Here is a 20,906-nt window from a genome sequence, read left to right on the forward strand (position 1 = left end):
CCAGTATGCTCCTAATAAGTCACATGTGCTTAAGTATGATGCAATAGAGTTGGATGATCGTTTAACCTTTGTGGAAGAGACACGTGTCATTCTTACCATAGATGTGCGGCGGTTGTATTCGAGAGCCATTCTTATTGTTAAGGTCCATTGGAGGCATTGTCTAGTCAAGGAGTTTACCTCAAAGACCGATCATGAGATGTAGGAGAAGTTTCCTGGGTTTAAGACTTTAGGTACTTCTTGAATCACTACAAGAAAAATGACTTTTTACGAAAGGAAATCCGGTCGTTAAAAGTCTATATACAGTCGTTAAAGGTCTATAACGACTGGGCAAAAAATGGTCGTCACTGGTCGTTAAAAGCTCCTTCGTTAAAGGTTAACGACCAGATTGCATAGCCAGTCGTTAGATACTACTTAGTGACAACGATAAATCCAGTTGCTACATTTACTAACAACGACCACAAATTCCCTTCGTTGATGGTCATTTGGTCGTTAAAATGTTGAACCAGTCGTTACAAGTACTTTTAGTTGTCAGATTCTTTCATTGATTACATTACTTTTACCGACCAAGTTTAAATTCCTTTTGTTGATTTTAATAAATTTAATGACCAAGTTTGTTTCACATATTTAGTTTCAAATAATTATATATAGTTTTTATCCTCAAGCAGTTCCAGATCTTAATATCATTTCTTTTTTTTTCACAAGCCATAAAAAATTTAATATAAAATTTCATAATTGTTTTGCCATGAACGAAAACATACTGAAAAACTTACATATAATATGTGTTCAACACAATATCTAAAAAACATGCATGTTCAATATAAGATCTAAATAACATAGTTGTTCGACATAAATATTATAAAACAGACATGTTCGACATCTATCAAATCCTAAAAATTGAGAAAATGAAATAGCTGCATATATAGGTTAAAATGTCTCTAGATCTACACCAACAATAAAAATATAATCTTTCTTTTCAGCTAGCTCCACAATTCTTCAACAACACGTTCTTTAATTTTCATCACATTCTTCATCTGTTAAAAAAAAACAATTTGAGGTCAATTCATAACAGAATGCCGAATAGTTATAACTTATAACTTTTAAAGCATAAATCAATCATTTAATCACCAAATAGCCCAAATCATTAAACACAATATTATATAGACCCAAAGAAAGCTATAAAAAAAACTCAACCAAAAGGGGAAATGCATGGGATACTAATTTATAACACAAGACAAGCTTCATGGATAGTAAGAAAATGCATGGGATACTATTCATTCTCTCGTCTAGCAAGCTTGATCAGTTGATCTTAGAAAATATTATATGGCTTAAAAGCAACATAAAAAGCATTCTAAGTCTTTTTCCAGATTGCTATCATTTAGTCGAAGTGAAGAATATCATTTTTATACAAGATCCAACATGTTTGACTTGTTACAAGTTGTTTTATAAAGAAATTATATCATATCAACATCAATTATCTCTCTCATTTTTTAGAAGCAAATGTACAATGTATGTTCCATACATCATCTATATTGCTGAAAAGAGGATCCAACAGTGTCTTAGCATTTGGAGAAAGCCACCAGGCCCAACTATTGAACTAGACTACACAAAATTCATTCATGCAGTTTAATTTGAAGGACATGAATACTAAAGGTTTTGAGAAGAATGAGGCTACAATGGAAGATATAACCTGTAGAGTTGCTTGTGTTTGTTGTGTTAGAGCTATTGCACAACCAGACTTTTATTAGGTAGATGTAGCTTCTACCCAAGAAAGTGATCAAGGATATAGAACAAACTTGCACGACCTTCTTATGGACACGGACAATAACAATGTCCAGAAGCATTGGTGTCATGGGAAACAATATGCAGACCACATGCGGCAGGTTATTCAATAGCATAGAACTAAATAAAGTTATATGGCAATACTTAATTAGCAATTGCAGAATGTAGCGAGAAAGGACTGTCTATGGATCTGATGGGTACACAGTTATTTTATCAAAAGAAGGGAGATTGAAACTGTCCTCATACCTAAATCTGCATCATCATGGATAGTGAGGAATATATTGGGGTTTGGAGATGTATTGTTACAAGAACAAACTAGTTAGGGTGCTTTGATGGCTGAGTTTGCAAAGGTACATAGGGGAGGCAAGTTCTCTACTTAGAAGATGTATATATACCTATCTCATGACCATATTTCCCAGACTCGAGTAGAAGAGTATTACCTTGCAACATGGAGTGCACCCTAGGTTCAAGTTTATTATGTGGCTAGCTGTCCAAAGAAGACTAGCAAAAGTAGACATGCTTGAAAAAATTGGTATACAAGTGCCACATGACTGTGTTTTGTAGTAAAACAGGGGAAACTTTTGATCAGACTTTTATTGGGTAAACTGTGCAGCTGGTTGGGATTTCACAGGGTTATTTTTTACCATAGAATAGAATGGGCTGGGATCAGTGATATTGCAAAAAGAGTGTAGGACAAGCCAAAATTTCTACTAGTGTGTTTGTCATGCTAGTTTATGTTATATAGAGAGAAGGAACAAAATCAGATTCCAAAAGGAAAGAATGTGCCTAGACATGGTCTTGAGGGAGGTCGTGATGCATATTCATCTTCGCGGCAAGCAAAAGGCAAATTGGTTGCCTGTACTTCAAAATCTAAATTTGTGTCCCTATGCATTTTTACAGTGTAATAAACATAAATTATTCTTGCTTTGTATGTCATAATGAGTAGTAATATGGATAGGCTAGAATGATATATAGCAGTTAGGCCATCACTGTTTTGTTTGTACTAAATAGTTTGGTTATGAATGAAAACTCCCAGCTAACCAAAAAATATTATGATTACAAACATCCAACAGTATAAGAAATGTATAGATGAAAGTAGTATTATCTACTGTGAACCTTATTATGGAGATAAACTAAAATGATATAACCATCTTTCGCATTTACACAATTCAGAAAGTTCAACAAGTTTAGAGATCATTATTCTAAAACTATAACACAATAAAGATTTAACACGCAACACAAATACTAAGGTGAACATGCAGAAAAGGAACTCAGTTCAGAATAAATGAATACATCCTGATTGAGATAGAGATATGTATAATTCTATAGAAAGTAGTACAACTAAAGACAGTCTACCCTCTAAAGTCAACTTATCATAGAAAGACAGACTGCATTAGCAAAGCCCTTATCAAAGATGAGCATTTGTTAATGACATCACTAAATTCATTGAAAAATACACATCATGGAATAGCTAATGAAAAGTTTGCTAACCTGGTGGAGGTGATGAAGGTAATGGATGCTGACGAACCACTATACTTTCAAGGTGATCATATTTACTCTCTAGAATATCAATACGCTTTTGTAGTGATTCCTTTTCTTTTCGAGTTGTTTTCAGTTCTTCCAACAATGCAACCTTAGAAGTACTACCACCTTTCAACTCCTTAGTGGTTATCCCACCACCAAATCCAACTGCATGACTTTTGCATTGAGGTCCAAAGCACCATTCCACTACCTCAATATTAGTAAGAGACAGTTCAGATTGTACAAGCTCTTGAATTTCAGCCTATAAAATACAAGAATGTTTAAAATATTTCACTAAATCAATCCAGAGAGAAAATGTTAAATGAAATTTATCGATAAACATACATACTTTTCATTGGTTTCGGGTTCGACAAGCTCATTTCCCTTTTTACGAGTCTCAAAGAAGATAGTTGCCATGTTTGGTGGATTACCATCTTTGCCTCCCTTAACAATAAAAAAAGTAAGTACTATAAGATCTTTTATACAAAAAGGAGGTTTCCTTGTAGGGTTTCATGATTTATATACCAGTTCGTAAATAATCTCTCTTATAGGCTTGCTACCCGTACGATGAGGCATATACAACTTAGACATGCTGATTGTGTTTCTTGTACTTGATTCCTGCATTAACAACACAAGCTGAAATTATCACAAGCTTGTTTAATGATTCTATTTTTATTCTTAAATTAACTTTTGTAACTACTTTGCATCCTCTTGATCACAAATGAAATCATTTAATCAAAAGAACTATTCCAAAACAGTAATCATATGTGACTTGGAAATAAAATGAATTAATCAATAGCTATGCAATCATACCTTAAACTTTTTAGATAAAAAATGTTCCTTGACCAACCATTCCCAATCACTCTTGTCTACTCCTATTGGCACATCTTTTAGAACCTCGTGCAATGACTTGGATTTCATATTCTTGTGCAGCGATCCTCTCCAATTGTTCCAAAGCTTTCTCATATGTTGCAAAACATTATCTCTTTGATCATTCATGTTATCATAGTCAAACTTTTCCTGAAATAAAGAAAAATATCATCAGAATCAGAGAAAGACACCTTTGATTGCAAGTTAATGTTCTTGATTAATGGATTGAAGGGTTGATCTTACATGTCAACTATGTAAGAACTTGTATGGGGAGGTACTGCAGATCATAGAAAGACACCTTTTACTGTTTGGGATAAGGTGTGCCTCCCATTTATAATTTTTGAGGACTAAAAGTTAAGAGATGTATGAAATGGAATGAAGTTTCTGTTGACAAACAACTATATGGAAGGTTTCAGAATAACTAGACATCCTCTGGGTAACATGGACACATGCAGTGTATATGAAGTAATATGGCAATATATGAGATCACATATCACCTAAAGATTGTTGTTGCTACTGGAGAAAGTTAATGTCTCTAAACACTGTGATGGTTGATTAGTACCAAAAGAGAAAGTACAAGTTGACAAAGAGTGAAACGAATGTAATCAGCCACAGTTCCAAACCAACATTCTATCCGATTTTCGACAAGTACCCATCCACAGTTCCAAACCAAGTGACAACTACACAAAACAGGTAGAACATAGCCCATTGCAAGAGATAAGGCCTCAAGTTGCCAAAAAAAATGTGATATAGAAAGGGGCAACTAGCAGTGGAATAAATTTTGGAAAGCTTAAGATCCAAAATCAGTGACTTTTAATTTTTAGAAACTTTCATTCAGAAAATCACAATTGATGAATCAAGAATCGGTGGAGGTTAATATGGTTAGGACTAGAGAAAAAAAACATAAAGAAGCATCAGATATCAAATACATAAGAAAATAACTTTTCAGCTATTTTACTAGTAACATCAAGAAAAGAAAATATCACACGGAAGAAAATACATACTAGTTTCATTTCTCGTAGCATCTTCAGCCACTTCAATCACTTTTTTAGCCTTTTTAGACTTTAATAGACTTGCAAATTATAATATTAAAATAAAATAAAACTTCAAGCCAACTAACAACAACAAAGAATTACTCAAAAGAAAGTAATATATACTAGTATCACTTCTCTGAACATCTCGATACACTTCAGTCATTTTTTCTGCCTTATCATTTCCAACTGGACCTACAAAGTTTAAAGTAAGTCAACTATGCTCTTTGATATAAATTGATCATTAGCGCCAAATAATCAAAAGAATTTGGAGAATGATCCAGTAGTTACGTTTTAGGTGTCAAGTTCTGAAATTATTCATGTATACAATAGTCTAGTCTCTATAAGATTGTAAGACAAAATATCCAAAATACCATGCTATCGGGTCACTAAATTTCCTTTTCCTTTGAGAGGTACTGATACGCTCAAATTACACCTCCCTAAAGAAGTATAAGCAATCATTATCAAGTAAAGAACCCAACTTGTAGGTTGGGGTCGATCCCACGAGGAAAATGGTTTAGACTTTACTTTAACCAACAATTATATTCAATTAGTCAAAGTACTTCCAGAAACAAGAAATAAGAAGGGCGGGATTTGTGAAATAAATTGTAAGAATTCAGTAAGTAATCAATAAACAAAAGTCAATTTCGGTTGTTATCAAGATGAGAAAATTAACTAGGGTAGACGTGTTCCCCACAAGCTCATAATGCAATAATCCTAGTAATCGCAATCCTTTCCTAGTGTGTTACATGCAAAGTGATAAGTTAGATATCTCTAAATCCTTGATCCGGCATCTAGAGAATTTCACCCTGCACCTTGATCCAGCTGCGTGTGTATAATTTACTAACCCTTACCTTTACCTCATATTAGACATCATAATCGATATTTGGCTTAGTTACTACTTCGCAACAATCGATACTAACCTATTAGATAGTATCACACTAAATCTATGTTGATAATTCTTTTCTTGTTGATTACCTCCTTGAACCGGCAAGTAGCAACAAGGCGAGTTCTAACGCGTGCACTCGTTAAAAAGACTTTTAAACGAAAGAATTATCAATGCATGCAAAACACTTTTCAAGAATTCCTTATTTACTATTCATACTCTGTTAATCGCTCATGGTTCCCACAACCCTAGTTGTGGATTTAGTTACTCATATTAGCAAGAACACAATTCATAATATTAGATGAATAAATCATGAACTTACGTAACGAGAAAAATAAACCCAGAATTTCAACTTGAATTGCAAAGCCAAAATCTTCAAAACGAATGTAGAAAATCAATAATTGCTAGGGTTGCAACTTAATCTCCAAAGTCACAAAGTAAAAATAGAATAATAATGTCTAACCCCCAAAAACGAGGTTTACATGTCCTATTTATAGAAAACAAATCATAAATTAAAAGGGAAACAAATTAAGGAAAGTTTGTTCAGGTGCGCGTCTTTAATCCACGAGACTGACTTACGGACCGTCGAGGGATCTACGGTCAGTAAGTCCCTTCAGTCAGCCAGGACTTAGAAAATATTTCCGCTTCCAAAAAATTAGCTTCTCTGAAGCAAACGACGGACTAGCAGTACGGACCGTAGATCGATCTACGAATCCCCTCCGTAGCTCCATACTTAGAATCTTCAAAAATCAAGTGTTGGAACCCTTGCTGTGTCACTCTACGGATCAACAGCACGGTCCGTAGATCAATCTATGGACCGTAAATGGACCCCGTGGTTCCACACTTGGTCAGATTTCCCTGATTTGTCCTCAATACCATGCCTGCTGATCTACGGTCATCACTTACGAACCGTGGATGGACCTACGGTCCGTAGATCACCTCCGTGAATGCCCTGTTTCTGCATTTCTTTCAGCTATCTCTATACTTCCGCGCCTGAAATGTATTAGAAATACCGTAAACTCACGGTATATCAACACCCTCAACTTAAATTCGTTGTTTGTCCTCAAGCGACGCACTACAACTCTAAACGACACCTGTATAGAAGCAAGCATTTTCAAACCCAAGCAATCACATGGCTCTCTACCCTCCTCATTGTTCGGGTGCACATTCGTTCCCTTAGACTCGACAAGCCAATTCATGTGGATCACACCATGACACAGATTGACCAACTCACACACAACATACACCTTCTCACTATCACCAAAGTACCAACTTTTCGACAATGTAATTAGTGCCCTTACTTCAAATGAAATCTCCTTTTCCCAAGAATGAATGACATTCATGGTACAAGGATTTATTCAACACTCACGCTCAGAAGTAATTTCAAATACATTTAGTGCTCAATGCCATAAGCTTGCCCTTATTTTCACTGCTTAGACTCTCCAAAATAGACTCTAGGATCACTATAGGACTTTCTTGGCATGTAACGTAGGCTCAAGGTCAGGTGTGGTACATTTGGGTACTGCTTAGTGACTTTCTTCCCTCCTTGACATTACACTCGACTTATAACCTTTTTTTGCCCTATTTTTGTCATCCTATCATTTTACTTGCTTTCCCTTAATTTTCTTCAACCCCGAATGTGACTTCAGACCTTGTAGCTCTTTTTACTTTTATTTTATTTTTTTCCTTTTAGCTTTCAACAAGTCACATCCTTTATTTTCTCTCCTTTTTTTTTCACATCACTCTTTTCATACCCATTTTTCTTCCAGTTCCCTCTTTCATAGCCACCCTCAACTTATGGATTTTCCATTAGTTGAGGTACACAATACCCGATGTCAGGTCAGGGCCAAGATTGAAGTTACTTTTTACATTAGCCACCCTCGGCCTAAGTCGAAGTGCACGTGTCCAAGGAGGGACCGGGGCCAACATAGTAGATTATGGGAAAGTGAGTTTAAGGTTTAGAAATAAATGGTTTGATTTTAGGCTCAAATTATTTGGATCAAAGGGAGCATTATTCATTTGGTTGGATCCTTCTTTTAGGCGATTTGTGGATTTTTCAGAACAATGGCATATGATCACTTCCTAACCTCTAGATTGAATTGTCTTAGCAGGACTAACCAGGCAAGTTCTAGCTTTTCACAAAAACTGTTTGAACACTCAACGATTCTCACACACTCTTGCCATATAGTTCCATCATCAGGTTGTTAGATTACCCAGTTCAAGTTTTAGCTTAACTCATGCTATCAAGTTGGTTCATGATTATGTCATACTCAGAGCCAGCACATTCAACTAATCGTAGCCTACCAATTCTAACATACGTCCCATAATCTAGGGGGTATCATAAGCCATCATGCTTCTTTTTTGATCATGCTTCTACACATACGATCCTAAGATATGCCGGTTCAACAAAAATTAAACAGTCTCATGGGGAAAAAGAACACAGGCAAGAAAACCCCAAGAGAGGATTCATGAGTTGGGTTATTCAGATTTCACCCTATCACTCACAATCCATTTACCCCACCCCAAACAAAAATAGATGCAGTTGTCCCCAATGCATACGTAAACATTAAAAGAACATGGATTGGGTGAAGCAAACCTGTGGCGCAAAGTGCCGGCGAATCATCAACAAGCAGGGGGGTTCGGTTTCTCGGAACCCGCTGGAACAGCAGTGGGGGCGCCCTCAGTAGTGCGCACATCAGCAATCATAGCACCATCAGTAGTGCTCTCGAACAATCTCTCCGCACCATCAGTAGTGCTCACCACGTCTCTCAAAATAGGCTGAACCGCTGCAACTGGGGCAGAGCTCGATGCCCCTGCAACTCTCTCACGCACCCTCTGCTGGCGCAACTCTTCGTCTACAATCGAAGCCCTCCTAGCCTCCTTCTCCTGCCGACGTTGTCTCTTGTGAGCTTTCTCTTCCTCCGTGCAATGATAACGGTGTCGCTTGCCTTTGGCATGTGTTGGTGCAGGCCCCTCCTCGGCGGTCCCACTGAATAGAGCATCTAGCACTGTATCATCAGCCAGTGCAGTAGGAGCAGCCTGAGTCTCAACTGAAGGTGCAGCAAGAATGGCATCAACGTCAGTCCGGAGGCTGGCTATGTCAGCCTGCAAAGCAGATAGGTCTATGGCCGGAGCTAATCGCTCGAGGACTTGCAACTCAAAGGCATCAAGACGCTTATTAACAGCCTGGACCTTCCGGTCCATCATCCCCTCCATCCTGCGCTCCATCCTAGCCTCAGACTCGGCTATCGACATTTGCATCCACGGTTGGATGTGATGCAGCAGTGTGGTCATCTGCGCCTCTAACTTCTGTACTCTGGCCATCGGGACAACAGTAGTTCCTAACTGTGGTGTGGACCGGAAAGAGCTAGGAGCCATACTAGCTGCCTGAGATGGGGAGCCCGGGACAGTGTCAGTGTGGTCTGGGATCATGTAGTCACCGCCCTGTGCCTGCCCCACTGTGTCTGCAAGATCGGTACCCAAGTGAGGTACCTCAATCTGGGGCTCTCTGCGATGTGCTGTCACATTTGCCTAATCTCGAATAAGGCCAATGTCTAATGACCCTGTAGGGTGGACTAACTTGTCACAATGCCAGATCGGCACTCCAGAGTCCCTGCACAAATGAAAAATTAGACATGGGAAGGGGTAAGTAGTGAAGGTTCTGAAAGCCCTCTCGTGAATTTCTGCCAGCAGCATGCGGGCAAAGTCGATCTCCACTCCTGCTACCAATACTGCAACCAAGACCGCTCTGTCCCAAGTTACTTGATTATCATCTTTTGTAGGCGACACTCTGTTACGCACCAGCAGCCAGAAGAACTTGGCCACAAAATTTAGTGTGGCCTTCCGGATGCCCTACCGTGGAGCGGCGACCCATTCTGCATGCTCGCCATCTGCAGCAATGTACATAGCCAACCATATTAGAACAACCTCTCGCTGTTCAGCATTCCTCTGGAAAGCGCCACTCCGCAGGATGTCCCATCTGTAGTCAAACTCAGCTGTGTTGAGAGACCAAGAGTGACCCGTAGTAGGACCATAGAGAAAGCGTCTGATCGTGGTAGGTGATATGTCCACCGGACACCCTCGAACCAAAGTGGAAGTGAGCGTATCCTGCGCTAGTGGCTTTGACCGCTTGGAAATGGAACCGTGGAGAGTGGTAGCATAGGAAGCATAGAACTCCCGCACAATCTCCTCGTTGTACGTCCGTGGGTCTCGAGCCATCCAGTCACACTTGTGAAGGTTGAACAGCCGGTGAATGTCTGGAACAGTATGAGGCTCCCCGTGAGGACTCTGTGCTCCTTTGTAATTAGTCGGGCCATGTTTTGTTTGTCGTTGACCATCTTAGCATCCCGATAAATTTGCCATTGACCCTCTACACACCACATATTTAGCTCGCCTTCTATAGGAGTGGGGTCATCATTCCGTGGTGCAGGTATGGACTCTGAGCTATTTACCTCATCAGACGAGGCTGCTTGGTCATTCTCTCCAGACCCTTTGGATGATTTGGCATTGGACCCTGTAGCATGGGCAGACTCGGATCGTGAAGAGTGGGCAGACTCGGAGCCTGAAGCATGGGCAGACTCGGATCGTAAAGAGTGGGCAGACCCGGACATAGACCCCTCTGAACTGGAAGCAGTCCCAGTTGGTGACCCGATCAATGTGTGCTCCTCATCAGACTGGGGGTGCCTCTGGGTGCAGCGCGAGAATTCCTAGGGTTGAGAGGCACATATGTTGGATCAATGTCGGTGTCTGTGTCCTCATCAATTAACCGGAAACTAGGGGTAACAGATTTTGACTTGCCCCTCTTTGAGTAGGTGACCATCTTCTTGGGTGCCATTGTACATGCGGGAGAGATATTAGTGCCCAAGACTAACCTAAACTATACTAAGACAAAGTAGCAAGACTATAAACGAATAGCACAAAATCCCAAAAATTTTCAGATAGATGCTACAGTGGTCATCCACGGAGGAGACCTACGGTCCGTAGACTGATCTACGGTCGATGGATCTCTTCTGTGGATCAGGGGGCCTGTCATATAGGTCGCAGATGGAAACCACAGAAGTGCAGAACGGTCCGTAGATGGATCTACGGACCGTAGTCCACCTCCGTGGTTTCACACTTGGTGAAATTTTTCATGTGCATCCATTTACGAACCCCATCTACGGTCCGTAGATGGATCTACGTTCCGTAGACGGGATATCGTGGATGCCATCTGTGCTAGGTATCATACATTTTTGGCCTTAGTTTTCCACATTAACACAATCTCATCATGCATTTACAACATTAAATTAAGCTAGTTCTTCATTCTTAAGATTCCGACCGATTATTTTACCAAACAATTTAGACTAGTTATGGAACCCTAAGTCGAAACTAGCATATAGTTTTTACGATCACATACAATAATGCTACACAATCACTATCTATCGTTCCAAGGGTATTGTAATTTTCAAGTTTATCATGCAATTTCATCTAACAATTACCCAAAGTCAAGACCCAACTCCCGACTTTTTATATTCAATCTATGAATCGAAATTCAAAGTGAAGGGAAAGTCTATTACCTCACAGGAAATAAGGAGTGGGGTGATTGCGTGATGATACTAAGCTTAGCAAGACCAATGAGTCACCTCTTCGTTACTGACCAAACACCGGACCCTTTTTGTTAGATTATGGGATGGGTTGTATTTGAAATGGAAGGGAAGTTGGGGAATTATGGAAGGGATGATATCATGGAGGAGTTATGGGGTGATTTGGGAGTAATGGAGGGAAGGGGAATGGTTTAAAATAAATGGGGGTTTTTAAATGGAGGGATCCGGGTCGGGTCAGACAGCCTAAGGGTATGGACTCACGAGACCCTGTCTACGGTCCGTGAGTCGATCTACGGTCCGTAGATCAGGACCGTAGATCACTCATACACTTGAGACTTTAGAAACTTACTTGGGATCTACGAGCACTATTTACGGTCCGTTGATGAATCAACGGACCGTCGATTGTGTCCGTAGACTTCTGCACCAGACCATTTTCTGCAGAATTTTTGTGGTGTACCTGCACATGTAGCAACCAATAGGCTATTCTTTTTACATTTTCTGGACACTTTTTAGACACGGACCCTATTCTAATTCTAGCCAACACTAGTACCAAACTAAAACAACTATCAAATTTGATTCATGGAATAAATCGAACAATGCAAACTACTAGAGAAAAAAGAAAACTATATCCTATCGTTGGCTAGATTGTACATCTTGGGTTGTCTCCCAAGCAGCGCTTGATTTAACGTCGTGCCACGACGTAGGCCTCTTGATTACTCAGACTTTATCAAGATTGTAGGCCTCAATCACTTCTTGCACGGTTTCAGCATTTCCCAAATAGATCTTGATACCTTGCCCGTTTACCATGAACCTTGTTCCATCCTTTTTTTCCAGCTCAACCGCCCCATGGGGGAACAATTTTGTGAGCAAAAATGGTCCGGTCCATTTGGACTTGAGTTTGCCTGGAAACAAGCGCAACCTAGAGTTGAATAGAAGCACAAGATCACCAACCACAAATTCTCACTTTTCAATTCTTTGATCATGATACCTCTTCATCTTCTCTTTGTACAAGGCTGAACTTTCATAAGCTTTTAGGCGAAACTCATCAACTGCATTCAAGTCAGCCATTCTTTGATTAGATGTGGCGCCCCAATCCAAATTTAATTTCTTCATTGCCCACATCGCCTTATGCTCTAGTTCTACTGGTAAATGACAAGACTTCCCATATACAAGTTGGTAGGGAGACATACCTATGGGGGTCTTGTATGTAGTGCGGTATGCCCATAGAGCATCATCAAGCTTCTTTGACCAATCTGTTCTATTGGCATTCACAGTCTTCGCCAATATCTGTTTGATCTCTCTGTTGGATACTTCAACTTGACCACTAGTCTGTGGATGGTAAGGGGTGGCTACATTGTGGCGGACAACATATTTCTCAAGTAGTACCTTGAACAACTTATTGCAAAAGTGAGAAGCTCCATCGCTAATCATAGCCCTCGGTGTACCAAATCTGGAGAAGATGTTCATTTTCAAGAAATCGGTGACACTTTTACCTTCAGCTCTCCAAATGCTCTAAGACAAGCATCATCAAAATAGAACTTACTCTCCTTCTCGAGCAGTTTGCACAAAGGATGTGCAATTTTTGAGAAATCTTTGATGAATCTCCTATAAAAACCTACATGTCCAAGAAAACTTCTAACACCTTTTATTGAAATGGGTGGCAGAAGTTTTTCTATTACCTCAACTTTAGCTCTATCAACCTCAATACCTTTCTCTGAAATTCGATGTCCCAACACTATACCTTCTTTAACCATGAAGTGACACTTTTCCCAATTAAGCACCAAGTTACAGTCTTCACACCGTTTAAGCACCTCGGCCAAATGATCTAGACACCGATCAAAAGAGTCACCTACAACTGAAAAATCATCCATGAACACTTCAATAGTGTCCTCCACCATATAAAAAATATCGACATCATACACCGCTGGAAGGTAGCTGGGGCATTGCATAACCCAAATGGCATATGTTTGAAAGCAAAAGTCCCATATAGGTAAGTGAAGGTGGTCTTCTCTTGGTCTTCTGGAGCTATAGAGATTTGATTGTAGCCCGAATACCCATCAAGAAAACAATACCAACCCTTTCCTGCAAGTCTATCCAACATCTGGTCCATGAATGGCATAGGAAAGTGGTCCTTTTCTGTCCACGCATTCAACTTCCGGTAATCCATACAAACTCTCCATCCAGTAACAGGCCCTATTGGAATAAGCTCATTTCTTTCTTTTGGAACCACAGTCATACCACCTTTTTAGGCACACACTGCACAGGACATACCCAACTACTATCTGAAATGGGATAAATAACTCCTGCATCCAGCCACTTAATGATCTCCTTTTTGACTACTTCTTGCATAAGTGGATTTAGTCTTCTCTGGTGCTCGATACTGGGCTTATGATCTGGAATGAGTTGGATTTTGTGAGAGCAAATACCTGGAGGAATCCTAATGATATCTGCTATAGTCCACCCAATAGCTCTCTTGAACCTTTTCAACACAGTCACCAAGCACTCTACTTGTCCTGCATTCAAATCTACCGCAATGATGACCGGCAAAGTATTCCCTTTGCCCAAGTATACATACCTCAAATGCGGTGGTAGATCCTTAAGCTCCAATTTCGGTGCCTCCACATTAGATGGTCTTGCGGGTGGGGACTCGCGATTCTTCATGTCTAATTCATACTTCTTTGGTTTGGGCCAGTATTCACACCTATCGAGTGCGGCTACCAACTCATCATACTCTTCAATGCCATCACTATCGAAGTTCATAATAACTGCTGCTAGTGCCTCAACACCTAGTCGCTCTTCAATTTGCACTTCTGTCCCAGTCTCCACTCTGTAAGTTATGGCAGATACTGTTTGGAGCTCACCTCTCTGCTTCATGGACCTACAAATATTGAAAGTTGCTTCTTCATTATTCAGTCTGAATTTCATCTGTCCCTTTTCCATATCAACCAACACACGCCCTGTGGCAAGAAATGATCTCCCCAGGATGATGGGAACCTCAAAATCAACCTCACAGTCAAGAATCACAAAATCTGCCAGAAAAATGAAAGACTCCATTTTCACTAGTACATCATGGAGTACACCAATGGGCCTTTTCACAGTTTGATCGGCCATTAGTAACCACATTGCAGTGGGCTTTGGGTCCCCCAAACCCAACTTCTTGTAAATAGACAAGGGCATGAGGTTGATGCTAGCACCGAGATCACACAATGCCTTAGCAAAGTGTAACAACCCTATAGTACATGGGATCGTGAAAGCACCAGGGTCTTCCTTCTTCTGCACAAGAGATCTTGTAGCAATAGCGCTACAATGCTGCAATCTATCATCATCTTCAAAACTCACAAACCTTTTCTTTGTCACCATATCTTTCATAAACTTCGCATACCCAGTCATTTGCTCCAAGGCTTCTATCAAAGGAACATTGATAGAGAGTTGTTTCAGCATAGTAATAAACCTACGATATTTACCATCCTTAGTCTTCTTCACTAACCTCTGTGGAAACTGTGGTAGAGGTCTAGGTATGGGAACCGCTTTCTAAGATATCTCCACCTCTTGCTCTGTTGCTTTATTAGACTCTGGTCTAACCTCTATCACATCATCTTCTTTTCTAATCTCACTTTCCACCATAGACGGCCTAGGTGGATCTATGGTTTGCTTACCCCTTCAAGTAGTAACTTCCATACAATGACCATCATTCTTTGGATTCTGGATGGTGTTGCTAGGAAGAGTGCCAGGTTGACGTGGGTTCACTGCAGTAGACAACTGAGTCATTTGCTGCTCTAGATGCTTTATTGACACTGTATGGGCGTCAACCTTTTGTCCAATACCAGACAAGTCGTTTCTCATCTCCTTCACATTCTCATCAGTTGCATCAAACATTCTAATCATCTTCTGCATCATATCTTCAATACGCGCCATATTGCCTCTAGTTTCCCTAGCACCAGATTCTCGATTTTGAGGGGAAACATAAGGTCCAACCCGATCATTTCTGTTGCCATAGTTGTTCCTGTTGTAGTTGTTGTCGCGATTGAAATTCCCATCCCGAACATAGTGACCCTCTCGGTTGTAATTTCCATAGTTCCAACCTTGGTTTCCTTGACCTTGGCGCCAATTTTCCGTGTTGGATCCTTGGGCATTTGGTAGGAAACCCCCCGTCTGATCATTCACAGCATAAGCATCCTCTTCATAGTAACACTCTTCCACTAGTGGTGGAGTTCTAGTTAAATAATTCATAGCATTTACCTTTTCTGGTCCTCCGCTCATATGCTACAATACCAATCCCAACTCGGTCCTCATCTGGGCCATCTCTTCACGAATATCATCTGCAGAGTAGTTATTTCTACTATGAACGACAAATGTGTTTCTCCCAGTATCTGACCTCCGAGTGCTCCATGCTTTATTGTTGCGAGAGATCCTCTCCAGTTTTTCAGCAATCTGTGCATATGTACAATCACCATATGAACCTCCGGCAATAGTGTCAAGTACTGCTTTATTGTTATCATCCTGTCCTAGATAGAAATACTCCTTCAGTGACTCATCATCAAAATGGTGGTTTAGGACACTTCTTACGAAGACAGTGAATCTGTCCCACGAGCTACTCATAGACTCTCCAGGTAATGCCACAAAATTGTTGACCCTATCTTTGTGATTGAGCTTCTTAGACACTGGATAGTACTTTGCTCGGAACACTTCTACCAGTTGGTCCCATGTGAATATTGAGTTATACGGAAGCTCAGTGAACCATACTGCAGCATCGCCTGTTAGTGACAGAGGAAACACTCGTAATCCAATGACATTCATATCCAAGTCTGGTCTACCTACACAACTTTTGCAAACCACCCTTAGCTTGGCCAAGTGAGCATGTGGATCCTCCGATGGCGATCCTGAAAATAAGCCTCTTGCTGTAAGCATCTGCATCAAACTACTAGTCACCACAAATGTGTGCCCTGGAGGTAGAGGATGTAGGACAATGGGTCCATCAGAGTCTGCTATATCGATGTTTCCCCGATAGTTGTCATGTTGTTGTGGGCCTGGTGGACCATGCACTCTCACTGCATCTCCCAATTGATTTTCAGCTAGACCCCGATTTTCCCCACCAACTACTCTTGGCAATTGTAACTCAGCTGCTTCATCTAGATTTCCTCCGATAGGATTAACTGGAAGATCTTGATTGTTCATTCTTCGGAAAGTTTTGTTCAACTCTGGATCGTACGGAGTAAGTGGTTCGCCTTGGCTCCGTGTACTCGGCATACACTAGAGTCGGAACCTGAGAGAGGCAAAAACAAAGGGAAAAAGTAAAATTAGGAAATATTTGACTAACGTTCAATAATGTAGTTAAAAATAAATCTAAAAGCCAGATTCCCCGACAGCGGCACCAAAATTTGATACGCTCAAATTACACCTCTTTAATGAAGTATAAGCGATCGTTATCAAGTAAAGAACCCAACTTGTAGGTTGGGGTCGATCCCACGAGGAAAATGGTTTAGACTTTACTTTAACCAACAATTATATTCAATTAGCCAAAGTACTTCCAGAAACAAGCAATAAAAAGGGGGGGGGGGGGGGTTGTGAAATAAATTGTAAGAATTCAGTAAGTAATCAATAAACAAAAGTCAATTTCGGTTGTTATCAAGATGAGAAAATTAACTAGGGTAGACGTGTTCCCCACAAGCTCATAACGCAGTAATCCTAGTAATCGCAATCCTTTCCTAGTGTGTTACATACAAAGTGATAAGTTAGGTATCTCTAAATCCTTGATCCGGCATCTAGAGAATTTCACCCCGCACCTTGATCCAGCTACGTGTGTATAATTTACTAACCTTTACCTTTACCTCATATTAGACATCATAATCGATGTTTGGCTTAGTTACTACTTCACACCAATCGATACTAGCCTATTAGATAGTATCACACTAAATCTATGTTGATAATTCTTTTCTTGTTGATTACCTCCTTGATCCGGCAAGTAGCAACAAGGCGAGTTCTAACGCGTGCACTTATTAAAAAGACTTTTAAACGAAAGAATTATCAATGCATGCAAAACACTATTCAAGAATTACTTATTTACTATTCATACTTTGTTTAACGCTCATGGTTCCCACAACCCTAGTTGTGGATTTAGTTACTCATATTAGCAAGAACACAATTCATAATATTAGATGAATAAATCATGAACTTACGTAACGAGAAAAATAAACCCAGAATTTCAACTTGAATTGCAAAGCCAAAATCTTCAAAACGAATGTAGACAATCAATAATTGCTAGGGTTGCAACTTAATCTCCAAAGTCACAAAGTAAAAATAGAATAATAATGTCTAACCCCCAAAAACGAGGTTTACATGTCCTATTTATAGAAAACAAATCCTAAATTAAAAGGGAAATAAATTAAGGAACGTTTGTTCAGGTATGCGTCTTTAATCCACGAGACTGACTTACGGACCATCGATGGATCTACGGTCCATAAGTCCCTTCCGTCAGCCAGGACTTAGAAAATATTTTCGCTTCCAAAAAATCAGCTTCTCTGAAGCAAACGACGGACTAGCAGTACGGACCGTAGATCGATCTACGGTCCGTCAATCCCCTCCGTAGCTCCATACTTAGAATCTTCAAAAATCAGGTACTAGAACCCTCGCATTATCACTCTACGAATCAACAGCAAGGTCCGTAGATCAATCTACGTACCGTAAATGGACCCCGTGGTTCCACACTTGGTCAGATTTCCCTGATTTGTCCTCAATACCATGCCTGCTCATCTACGGTCATCACTTACGGACCGTGGATGGACCTACGGTCCGTAGATCACCTCCGTGAATTCCCTGTTTCTGCATTTCTTTCAGCTGTCTCTATACTTCCGCGCCTGAACATCTTTCCTGCAAAACATTATAAAAACACATAAAAAACCAATATAAAAAGGCCTTAGACACACACAACTTGTAAGTGAAATGTATTAGAAACACCGTAAACTCATGGTATATCAGGTACCAATCCACAGTTCCAAACAAAGAGACAACTAGACAAAGCATGCAGAACAAATGTGAGAATCCCCACAACTAGATTTCTTTTATCCATGTGATTCCACAGCACAATTCCAAGCCAAGTCACAACTAGACAAAACAGGCAGAACATTGCCCATTGCAAGAGATAAGACCTCAAGTTGCCAAAAATATTGTGATACAGAAAGGGGCAACTAGCAGTGGAATATATATTGGAAAGCCTCGGATCCCAAATCAGTGACTTTCAATTTTTAGAAACTTTCATTCAGAAATCACAATTGATGAATCAAGAATCGGTGGAGGTTAATATGGTTAGGACTAGTGAAAAAAAATATAATGAACCATCAGATGTCAAATACATAGGAAAAATAACTTTTCGGCTATTTTACCAGTAACATCAAGAAAAGACAATATCATACTGAAGAAAATATATACTAGTTTCATTTCTCATAGCATCTTCAGCCACTTCAATCACTTTTTTAGCCTTTTTAGACTTTAATAGACCTGCAAATTATAATATTAAAACAACATAAAACTTCAAGCCAACTAACAACAACAAAGAATTACACAAAAGAAAGTAATATATATTAGTGTCACTTCTCTGAACATCTCGATACACTTCAGTCACTTTTTCTGGCTTATCATATCCAACTGGACCTGCAAATTTTAAAGTAGTCAACTATGCGCTTTGATATAAATTGATCATTAGCGCTAAATAATCAAAAGAATCCGGAGAATGATCCAGTAGTTATGTTTTAGATGTCAAGTTCTGAAATTATTATTGTATACAATGGTCTGGTCTTTTTAGATCTATAAGACCAACTATGCAAAATAACATTTTATCTGGTTTTCGACAAGTACCCATCCACAGTTCCAAACCAAGTGACAGCTACTTGCTTATGTATGTTGTGTTAGAGCTAAATAATCGAAAGAATCCAGAGAATGATCCAGTAGTTACGTTTTAGGTGTCAAGTTCTAAAATTATTAATGTATAAAATGGTTTGGTCTCTATAAGATTGTAAGACAGAATATCCAAAATACCATGCTATCGGATTACTAAATTTCCTTTGCCTTTGAGAGGTACCAATCCACAGTTCCAAACCAAGGGACAACTAGACAAAGCAGGCAGAACAAATGTGAGAATCCCCATAAAAAACGAAATGTGATACAGAAAGGGGAATGGACACAATCTAAGAAAGATGTTGCTGAAGCAGGATTGCAATTCTTCCAAAATAGAGAGTTACTGAGACAAATAACTACTAATATTGCACTTATCTCGAAGGTCCTTGTTCCTGAAAATGCTAGTCATATACTAACATATCTATTTCCTGGGGAAGCGAGTCATAGATAATTTGTTTGCTGCTCTATAGGTAACAACAAGAACATACTTACTATTTTGATTTCCCTTGGAACCTTGAGCCACTCCAACCACTTCTTTTGCTTTTCTAGATTCAAACAGACCTGCAAATTTAAGTGCAATTAAAAAAAAATCAAGACTTCAACTCAACTAACAAAAAGAAATTGCACAAATAAAATAAAATAGTAGTATCACTTCTTTGGGCAACTAGAGGCACTTCAATCACTTTTTTGGACTTATCGAATTCAAATGTACCTGCAAATTTTGATGGAAGTCAACCAAAATAAGAAATTTATTCCCATTAGTAACAAAAAGAATACAAAGGAGATTAAGTAGAGAAAGCTAAGTAGAATTTCTTGATCAAACAGATTAACCAAACTAACTCTTTTGCAAATGATCACTTCTTTGAGTATCTCGAGTCACTTCCGTTTTTAGAAAGAGGGTGTCATTGTCTTCCATTGGATTAAAATCAGGAGGCACAGGGATACTTTTCTTTGCTGGCTTATTTTGACTAGAAGTTGTTGTAGCATTTCTATTTTCGCCAATCATAGTCCTTTTTTCAGCATTAATCCTTAAGCTTTGTGCCTGACCCTTTGCATCACTGGTCAAAGTGTATTGAATCATTTCAGCTTCTTGATGGAGGGGAGCATTGTCTTCCTTTTCCTCAAAACAAGGATGCACATGGAAACTATTATTTTCTAGCTTATTCAACTTAGAAGTTGCTGTATAGTAATTAAATTTTTGGCAATCGGAGTCCTTCGTTCAGCATTAACTCTGATAGTGCTCATAGACTTCAAACTTTGACCTAGTCCTTTTGCTAAGGCTCCTGGCTGAATGAGTTCATGCTTGGGAATTTTTGAAGCTTGTCCTTTTTCATACTTCAGAGTTTT

General features: G+C 39.5%; 1 protein-coding gene across 1 annotated transcript; it reads right to left on the reverse strand.

Annotated features, from left to right (window-relative positions):
• Positions 1-877: 877 nt before the first annotated feature.
• On the reverse strand, positions 878-20,715 carry LOC125863826 (uncharacterized). Its single transcript, XM_049543818.1, has 11 exons — positions 20,400-20,715; positions 20,052-20,120; positions 19,257-19,316; positions 19,095-19,163; positions 5,291-5,396; positions 4,733-4,850; positions 4,114-4,320; positions 3,826-3,918; positions 3,646-3,744; positions 3,271-3,562; positions 878-1,031 (listed from the first exon to the last, which is right to left on the reverse strand). Exons 1-11 carry the CDS (start codon positions 20,638-20,640, stop codon positions 1,009-1,011), a joined length of 1,377 nt encoding a protein of 458 aa, XP_049399775.1. The 5' UTR covers positions 20,641-20,715; the 3' UTR covers positions 878-1,008.
• Between the last annotated feature and the right edge of the window lie 191 nt (positions 20,716-20,906).

Source organism: Solanum stenotomum, chromosome 5 (genome assembly GCF_019186545.1).
Source record: "Solanum stenotomum isolate F172 chromosome 5, ASM1918654v1, whole genome shotgun sequence".
Taxonomy (NCBI): domain Eukaryota; kingdom Viridiplantae; phylum Streptophyta; class Magnoliopsida; order Solanales; family Solanaceae; genus Solanum; species Solanum stenotomum.

Bases quoted from the DNA above. Each gene is read 5' to 3' on its own strand.
- LOC125863826 (XM_049543818.1), bottom strand. From the start codon at position 20,640: ATGATTCAATACACTTTGACCAGTGATGCAAAGGGTCAGGCACAAAGC. The intron at 19,164-19,256 runs GTGACACTAATA...TATAATTTGCAG, and splicing joins GTATCGAGATGTTCAGAGAA to GTCTATTAAAGTCTAAAAAG. The intron at 1,032-3,270 runs GTTAGCAAACTT...TTTTTTTAACAG, and splicing joins ACCTTCATCACCTCCACCAG to ATGAAGAATGTGATGAAAAT.